We start from the raw sequence: 9,756 nt of genomic DNA on the forward strand, positions 1-9,756 counted from the left end.
AATCAACCAAGAAGCGGGTGTTTTTTTCTCGATTTTCTATAACATATTTTAGAGCCTAATCGAATTGATAAGATATTGCTTTCTAATTTGAATGTGAAAAGGAAAATATATACAAGATTTTTATATTTTTTTGGTAGTAAATTTTTATATCAAAAAAAGTAGGTAAGTGAAGAGAAAAAAGTTATATTTTTCTTTCAGAACTGTGTGGTGTAGTGTAAAAAAAAGTTTCTTTCTTTTTGTTCGTTTTTTTCTTTGTAGACTTTTTTGACATTTTGAGTGATTTTTCTTGATATTTTCGTTGAGTTTTTGGGATGGAGAGATGGAAATCACTGCCAGGTGGGTGTTTTTTTTTTCGTTAAATTGCAAGTCCTTGTTTATACTAGGCGATTCTTGTCTCTTTGTGTAAACAGCTGATCTGATTCAAAATAGCTGTGTTACTTTGGGAACATTATATCTACTGCTTAAGCCTAGTACGGTGCTGATGCGAAACGAAAAATTTTCAAGTCTCCAAAGTCGACAACGAAAATGCAAACGAAAACATATCATCGAGTATTCTGTCAAAGTCAAAATAAAAAAATTCAAAATTAATTTAAAACCAAGAAAAATCAACAGAAAATAATTTTTAAAATAAGAAATAAATGAATTCAAAGTGAAAACACCTTCAACACTGCTCTTGGAGTCAAGAAAAATGCACAGGACAATAAGAAGTAAGTGACAAATGAGTGAAAACTCTCCAATTTTTCGAAATTTTCCGTTCAGGATTTCGTTAACGAAATTTTGTATGGAAAATTTCTTTTCGTTTTAGGTCACAGCTAAACTTCGGTTCAAGCATAAATTAAGCTATTTTAACATATATTAACTAACCCAACTAACATTTCAGCTTTGGTAAAGGTATTACAGAAGCTACATTTCAGCTCCTTTTCAACTTGAGTAAGGTTGTTGGGCAAAGGAGAAGCTTACGCGAAGTTTTACAGAAGCTCTACCGAAGCTTTGAGATTTGACAGATAGCTTTGGAAGAACTTAATAGCTCTTTAATACATGTCTTCCCTACTAACAATTTTGCTTTTATAATGCTTTACAGAAGCAACAATTGCATCTGTAAAGCTTTATAGAACCAAAATTGTTTGTCGGGTTATCGAAATTTAAAAAAAACTACAAAAACAAAAAAGAATTTTCTTTTTTAATTGTTTTTTTTTTTTTTTTATTTTAAAGTCTAGTACGCTCCTGATGCGAAACGAAATTTTGTATATGTATTTTTATTATTTTTACTTTGATGTTCGCTGTTGACTTTGGAGACTTCAAAATTTTTCGTTTCGCTTCAGCAGCATACTAGGCTTTACTGCTGTGAGTTACATATGTTAAACTATGTCAGCCGCTCTTGAAAAATCACCGGATTAAGGCTTGGCCACACCGGAGGGTACGCGGTAGAGGTACAGGTAACGGTACGGGTATTTGTATGGAAAAAATTCCAAACTGACACATCAATGTTCGGGTGTGGAATTTTTTTAATACAAATATCGTTGCCGCTACCCGTACCGCTGCCGCGTACCCTCCGGTGTGGCCAAGCCTTTAGACCCGATATTTTATGCCTCAAAATCTTTTACAAAAAAAAAAACAAGTTTAGGAAAAAAAAAACAAGTTTCATTAAAGTTTTATCTGGCAGTGCTATAAAGTCCATAGTTCAATTTAAACACCACCAAGTAGCGCTGCATACGTTAAAGAGAATTCAAACAAATCTGTCAAATTTTTGACAGCTAAACAATTGTTAAAAATAAATAAACAATTTTTGAGAAAAAACTTCTTTAACATTTTTTTAAAGTTAAAAAAAATGTCCTATTTGGTGAATTTCAACAATGATACTGCCAAGCAAATTCTCATCGACATCATCCGCACAGTTAATCAAGCTGAAAACTCCAAGAAACTCTCAGAAGCCAAGGCTTCCGCTGGCAAAGAAATGCTCCTCATGATGCAGCACGTTTTTCCATTGGTAATGCAATTGCAGACGGATGTTATCAAATCTTATGGATTCCCTGGCAATCGGGAAGGTTTGGTGCAATTTGCCCAATTAGTTAGAGAAATGGAAAGAGAAGATGTTGAAATTGCCAGATTACGAAGTCAGATTCGAGCTATTTATCTGCCACCGATAGCAATAAACACTACCAACGATGTTTTGATTTAAGACTCTCTCTCTCTCTTGTTGACTGACAACATTTTATTATAAACAAAATCTAGATTAAAGTATTATTTTTTATTTAAATGCATTTTATTGATGTGTTGCCTTAGAACAGGAAAAAAAAAACAAATAATTGTTCAAATTTGATTAAAATTACCTACATAATAAAAAAAAGTTAAAAATTATTGTAGACTTGTTCTGATTTTTGCTTTGTTTCAGTCGTAAGTATGTACTTGATTCAGTCGTCGCCGATAGTACAATATTCGATGGGGGAAAAAATGACCGTTTTTGTTCTTCTTTTCTATTTAGAAACTTTAAAATGAACTTTATTGATTTTAAGCATTTCTGGGGCCCCATTTCGCAAGAGTGAGTTTTTCTCTGCCTTGTTTTTAAGGCAATTTACACGTTTTTTTCGTGTACACAGGAGGAATTCACTCTTGCGGAATCAGGCCCCTGATCTTCCTGCGGAGACAATATAACTAGTTAGTTAATTTTGTTGGTATTTAAAGCGTTTTTAACCGATCTGAATGATGAATTTACTTATAATGCTAAAGAAGTATCTTCTATAAGATAGAATTTATTTGATTTAGTTGGAAAGCAGGGCATCAAGAAGGCATCAGGGCCCTATTTCACCAACTTACAAGTTTGTAATTACTACAAGTAATTTTCACATTATTTGTGAAAAAATCGAGAAATTTTGTTTCATCAGTTTCTTGTGATCACAAAATTGTACCTACTAGTTATCTACAATTTTAAATTTGTGAAAAAAATCAATTTTCTGTTTCACCAAGATTTTTCAGCTTTCAAGTTTCTTGTGGGTTTCTGTTTCACCAAACAAAAACAAATTACAAGTTTCTATTTTTTGTGAAAATTTTCTACAAGAGTCAAGACGTACATATCGTCGCTGTAGTTCTAATACCTCGTAACCCAGAAAAGTCTATTTTTCAGGAGAAGCAAAAAACTAAGTATGAATTGTATGAGAATCAATACAAAAACAAATGATCTGGTTTTGATTAAGCGAAGCTCTGAAAATATGTATCGATGTTAGGAAAACAGGGTCTTTTCTATTACATCCGGATTTTTTTCAACAATATAATTGCATCATTAGTCCAAAATCGCCTTTTTCTGGGTTACGAGGTATTAGAACTACAGCGACGATATGTCATTTTTGATAGTGTTTAATTATTGTTATTATTCAGGGCTGTAAAAACATCAATTTAACAAAAATGCATTTGAAATTAAAAAAAAAATCATTTATTGCAAGTAAAAAACATTTCATTAAAAAAAATATGTTGGTATTGCAACTGAAAAAAATTCCATTAAAAAATTTTTATTGCAACTGAAAAATATTTGCATTAAAAACAAAATAAAACAAAATTTGCTTTAAAAAAAATGTTATTGCAACTGAAAAATATGTTCATTAAAAATAAAATTTTTATTGCAAATACAAAAAAAAACTGTATTGAAAATGAAAAATTTTCTGCATAAAAAAAGGTTCAAAAGTATAGTTGAAAAAATAACTAATGTATGATTGTATGGTCAAATAGTCAAAATTGTAAGAAATTCGACGAATATTAAGAAAAAATATTTTATGCACACATTTTGCATTGATTTTTTTTTCTATTGAGAAAATTTTTTATTTGCGATAATTTTTTGTTTTTATGCAAAATATTTTAATTTGCAATAAAATTTTTTTATTTGCAATAAATATTTTTTTTAAGACAAATATTTTTCAGTTGCAATAATTTTTTTTAATGCAAATTTTTTAATTTGTAATATATATTTTTATTTAAATTTGTAATGGAAAACAAATGCATTAAAAATGGGTAGATATAGCATTTGTGTTTCAAATCGAATGAAAACATCACAAAATATCTATTTAAATATTTTTCCCGATCACTATAACCTGTCCTTAAGTCTATAAAAATTCGTTCCCTTTTGATCAAAGAAGCTTTAATAGTGTTTTTATTTCTCATATTATTATATTACTTTATTAATTTTCCTCATTATTTAGAATTTTGTTTGGCATTTAAAAAAAAAAATTGTATTGGATCAAACTACAAAGATATGATAGTATATTAGTTATTTGATAATTTTTCGTTAAAAAAAAATATAATTTACAATAACAAATTTGTATTTGTACTTTTTTTTTTAACAAATTTGTATACACATTTAAAAGTTGGTGGAACAGAATTTGTCAATTATTTTACATTTTTTGTGAAACAGCATTTGTAAGTACTTGTAATTTGTAAGATGGTGAAATAGACCCAGGTGTCCTTTAGAATTGTGGGAGTATCTATTTTACCGACAGTGAGCTGAGAACGTATTTCTTCCCTGATTCTTATTAGTACCTACAAAATTTCTATTTATTTATGTCCAATTTGTTCATTTTATGTATGCAAAAATAATCCATCTATAGTAACCTATTTGCAATTTCAACCAAATAGTTTAAAGTGATTTTACTCGTTGCATTCTATAGCCCTGTTCCATTGGAGGTGGTGGAAGATCATGTGTTAATTCTAGTACTAGATCTACTCATGAGTAAACTACCACCTCCAATGGAACGGGGCTTATCTTTCATACTTTGAGTTCATATTATAAGTAAGTAGGGTGTGTCACTTTTGTATGGCGGAAAAAAGTACTCTAATTTTGCAATGTAATAGTGGTCAAAAGTTGTATTAGGGTCTATGGTTTAATAGTATGTAAAACAAATTATAATATCGTTCGTCTTTGGCTCGCTCAAATCGGTTGAAGTTGTTAAGAAAAAAACCGATGTTATATGAAAAAATGATATTCTTTCCTTCGCTTATTATAACGCAGCTTCTGTACTTAGTGTTCAATTTCAACAAAGATAAGCTTAAAAGTTTTTTCTTGGAATTACCTTTCTCGAGAAAGCCTAAAAATATTTAATATATATTTGTCACAGGATTAAAAAAACTTACCTCCAAAATAATCAAAAAAATGGTCAAGTGCTCAAAATATATCCTAATTAACATACGAAATTCTATCCAAAATTTTAGATCAAATGTATTTTCAAGAGGATTTTGTTTCGGAGCTTAAATTAAGCTCTGCATACATATAAGTAGCCAACTTGATTTATTTTATTATGAAGAGTTTTTTGAAACATACATAAAAAGTTAAAAAAATCACGATTCAAAATATAGTGAGTAGGTGATTTACTGTAATTGTATTAATCGGGTTAAATATTTAGCCGAGGCTAAGTTTTCGACAATAATTTTTGAATACAAACATTTTCAGCTGTCAAACGTTTACCCTGCTCTGGACGCTTGGTGGAAATTTGTAAATTGTAGGTATATATTTATAAAAGTTTTAAACACCATTAATTCTTTTGCTTTGCAACTAAAAAAATACTTAAGGTTGGGGTCAAAATTCTGCCGGGGTGAGAATTCTTCTTTTCAAAATTCTGCTGATCAATTAATTCTGCTTTTCAAAATTCTGTTTTTCAAAACTCTGCTTTTCAAAATTCTGTCTTACAAAATTCATAAAACAATTTAAAAAGGGTTTGAAAAATGTTAGAAACCGCGCGCTTTTTGAAGCCAGAATTTGACCCACTGCCTTTGCAAAAAATGCCCCTTTTTCGAAAAATTGACATATTAAAATATTATTTTTCTTCACAAGAAACCATAATTTTCACCATTTACTAAAATGTTCGTGTTAATTTAGAATATAATGTAGTTCGCCGCTCAAGACCCCCCTTCCCCCTAGATCCGCCACTGTGACACACCCTAATGATATAGTAAGTTCATAGTACTCGTAGATGGCATGTTAAGAAATTTGCTCAGAACTCTTCCAGGAAGTTCGTTGGATCTGAAATGACATAAAACAAGGATTTTAATGAGTATTTTAAAATAAAAGAAAAAATGTAACGGGAACGAATGGACTCTACTTTAACGCAAAGCTACTATTCCAGATCCCAGAGACTTATGAAATGTATGATCAATTTTATCTGGCATACGAATTTAATTTTGAGCTATGTATGATAATGTCGAATTCCTTAAAAAAAAATCGGTTTAAAAAATTGGATATTGGAAATATGGCTTTTCAAGTATTTAAAAAAAAGACAAAAATACTGAAAAAAAAGTTTTGAACTGTTAAAATTTAAGATGTTAAATGGATTACTAATTTATAATGTATAGGTATACACTTTCGAATACGAGGTCAAGTATGTATGTACATACGTGCGAACCAGTCGTGCATTTTATTTTTTGATTTTTTTTTTAGGTGAAAAAAATGTTTAACAAAAGTTGCATTTAATTGAAAACTTATATGTTTCATCAATGAGATGGTTCTTCCCCCTTTTTTTTGACATCCTGCGTATCGCAAGTCAAAATATGTACATGCGTGTACTTGTTTTTTCAAAGTTCGATTAAAGTTGAACAAAAACTGTCAACTCTAAAAAACTTTACTTTTAATGTTACAAAACGTTTTTGGCCTAGTCAACACCACTTTCTGTGGTACACAGCCTAAAAGTGGCTTTAAAAAAAAGGCCAAAAGTTCGTAAAGAATTTCGGGTCAACGGACCTGATTAAAAAAAAATATCTGCTCCAATTTAAAACCCTAACAAAATCAAGCTTCTATGAATTAGACCTAAAACGACCACCAAAATGTAATTTGAATTGAAAACTGAGTGTTCAATTTAAGTCAATTCAAATAAAAATCAATGGTCCATTTTATTTTACAACAATTCGACAAATAACCCGGTCTTATGCAAACAACATTTTACTAATTCTCAAAACATCACACGAACACCTCATCTAACACAAATTAAGCCCCCGCAACCACAAATAAAATGGGTATTATGACCATTTTATGTCTGTCTCTCTCAAAAAAAAAAAATAAAATATATATTTAAAATACCAGCAGCAAGTAAAAAATAAAAACCCGCAGAGAATTTAATCAAACACTTGCCATTGCCAAAAACCAAATGCAGTTCAATTGCAAATAGATTTTCACCAAAAAATGCGTCTAACCGCATTGTTTGCCACTGGTTCATTAATTACTTAGATGGTTGGGAGCATTTGTGGGCGTTGTTTGGGCGGGTGTTTCAGAGTCAGCTATAACAAATGTGATATAGCAATTCGTTAGCCCTTAGGTAATACTACTCACAGGGTGGTAGGTACACGACCAACCCCATACTCCTAGACTATACAAAATCGATTATGCACACCACCGCACCGCCACCAAAATAGGATCCGTTCACTCACATTTATAGCCAATGTTTTACTTTTGCATTACAAAACTGTAAGGGTTACCATTCCGTAACCCCTATACGCATCCACGGTTTAGCCGGACTGAAAACATACATAGGCACTCTGTCTACGTTACGAGAAACAGAGTCAGGAGCAAGAGCAAAAGCACAGTGATGGCGTTTGTTTATTTGACCAGAAATCTAGCCCTAATGGGGTTCTGCCTGACCACACAATCAATTGCCACTACGGGTATAGGCCGAGACCCATCTCATTGGAATGAATAATCTTCATTGCTTCACCCGACTACTGCCACCAATTCTGCTCTCTGCCGGAAGTAGGTCCTGCGAAGGGACATTTATAATGGGTCGGAATGTTGGTGTGCTTAATTTTAACTATTGTTACATGCATTAGAAAACTTGTCAATGATCGTTCGTTGTAGGGACGGACATTTTGTGTGTTTGGGGATATAATTGTTTAGTTTTGTTGTTTTGCGGAAAGGGTTAAATTCGAGACAAAGTCAATATGTGTGTGTCTGTGTCGGAATTGTGGGTTATATTAACATTTGAGGAAAAATTTAAAGACCTAGCCACAAAGTCTGTTTAGGAAATTTCCTTTTTTTTTCAAAAAAAAACAAGCAAAACAACGTATTCGAATTATTTTGTATAGCAAATGAATAAAAAATTTTGTAACAATATAAAATGATCAATGGTTTAAACGTTTGTGATGAGTTTACTTCGTGGTTGATCTAAACTTACCGGATTTTCAATCTTCTTTTTTTTTTCAATTTTTGTTTGCCTTCTGACGATAACTAGTTTCGTAATTATTGTGGGTTGTATGAAAGTTTAGTTTTTGTTTTGGCTCGGAAAAAGAAAGTATACTTTGTGATGCTTAATTTTCAAAGGCTGAGGTAAAGCTCACCGGAATCCAAGGTTTGTCCTGAGAAAAGCAATCTTAAAACTCAGTTAGAGTAAAAACACCGAATTCTTTCCAATTATTAATGTTCTTTATTCATTCAATAGACTAACTACTTTCTTTTATAATTAATAAATTATTTATTTCTTATACAATGTTATACCCTAACATGCTCTGATTAGAAAAGCCACGGTCTCATGTTGAGTGGGAATTAGCCCAGGCTCAAGTTGAGAGGGAATTTTCTGGTGCACACGTCCTAGCGAGGGTGAATAGAGCGCTACCTAATAACTCTCGGAGAAAGCCCAGTCTCAAAGTGAGTGGGAATTAATTAAGTCCCTAGTGCACAGCCTCCTAAGTCCTAACGAGGGTGAAAGAGTTATATATAAAGAAAACTAAGAAAAACTTTTATTTAAAAAAATCGGAACAATTAATTAAAATTGGACCTATGGCACCATAACCAAGTTGCTATTCAACTTTAGTAGCGGCGGGAGAGCTACTTGCTACTTCTTTATTGTTTGAAGGTTGACGATTCTCGATTTTCTTTGAAAATTTCACCTCTGCTTACATATATTTTTGCTTAGACTAAATGTGAATTGTAAAAACTAAACAATATTTCTGGTACAAAATTACACATTATCATAACTCTTAAATATAAGATGTTGTTGTTGTTGCTGTTGATGGTGTGGTGATGGTTGGTACGCTTTATAGTCTGGGCAGTACGGTTTCTTGGATTTTATAGTCCGGGCGTACAGTTGCTAAAGGACAGGTAAATAGTCCGGGCGGTATGGTTGACTGGTGTGTATATTCCGGGGGTGGGGGTTATGGAGAGAATATGTAACGAACCGAATTTTTGCATAAATTTTTCCACTTCCAACACATCATTCTTTTGACGTTTTTTATTTTAATAATTACATCTTAAAATTAAATAAATAGAGCATGGGAACAGAGTTCCAAGAGGCGTAGGTTGAGCTGCTGTGGGCCCGGGGCAAAACTTTAGTTGCGGGTCTTTGTTGTCTATATTTTTCCTTCTAAGAAAATGTATGGAGTTTATTTATTTTTAATTTTTTTAAAGGAGAATGGGCAAGTTTGTATGAAACGTGGACGTTACGCGGCCAGGAATGAATTTGTTATTTTTTGATGTACTTAAGGTTTACATACATTGTGCAGAAGTTTTATCCCTGTGACGTATTTCAATAACGGATAAAATGCATTTTTGCATTTAACACTTTATATATGTCTCAATGTTATAACTCAATTGTGTATTTTAAGTGCAAAATATTATTTTCTGTCATTTTCCCTGAGTCTGAAGACCTTTATCTTGAATATCCAACCACTAGAACCCAAACTATAAGCATTTTAAAACAACAAATTCAAGCCTATTTTTAGAGTTTTGTTGTTCAATTTTTTGTTACTTTGAATTGTTTGAAAACTTTCGAGTCTGAAATGGTTGTCTTAAAAATC

At 31.6% G+C, this 9,756-nt stretch overlaps 1 protein-coding gene across 1 annotated transcript; it reads left to right on the forward strand.

Moving 5' to 3' along the window:
* The first annotated feature begins 1,773 nt into the window (after positions 1 to 1,773).
* Positions 1,774 to 2,358, forward strand: LOC129905722 (protein C10). The gene has a single exon (XM_055981267.1). The coding sequence runs from the start codon at positions 1,829 to 1,831 to the stop codon at positions 2,177 to 2,179; it is 351 nt and encodes a 116-aa protein (XP_055837242.1). The 5' UTR covers positions 1,774 to 1,828; the 3' UTR covers positions 2,180 to 2,358.
* The last annotated feature ends 7,398 nt before the right edge of the window (positions 2,359 to 9,756 follow it).

The sequence above is a fragment of the Episyrphus balteatus genome, chromosome 1 (genome assembly GCF_945859705.1).
Source record: "Episyrphus balteatus chromosome 1, idEpiBalt1.1, whole genome shotgun sequence".
Taxonomy (NCBI): domain Eukaryota; kingdom Metazoa; phylum Arthropoda; class Insecta; order Diptera; family Syrphidae; genus Episyrphus; species Episyrphus balteatus.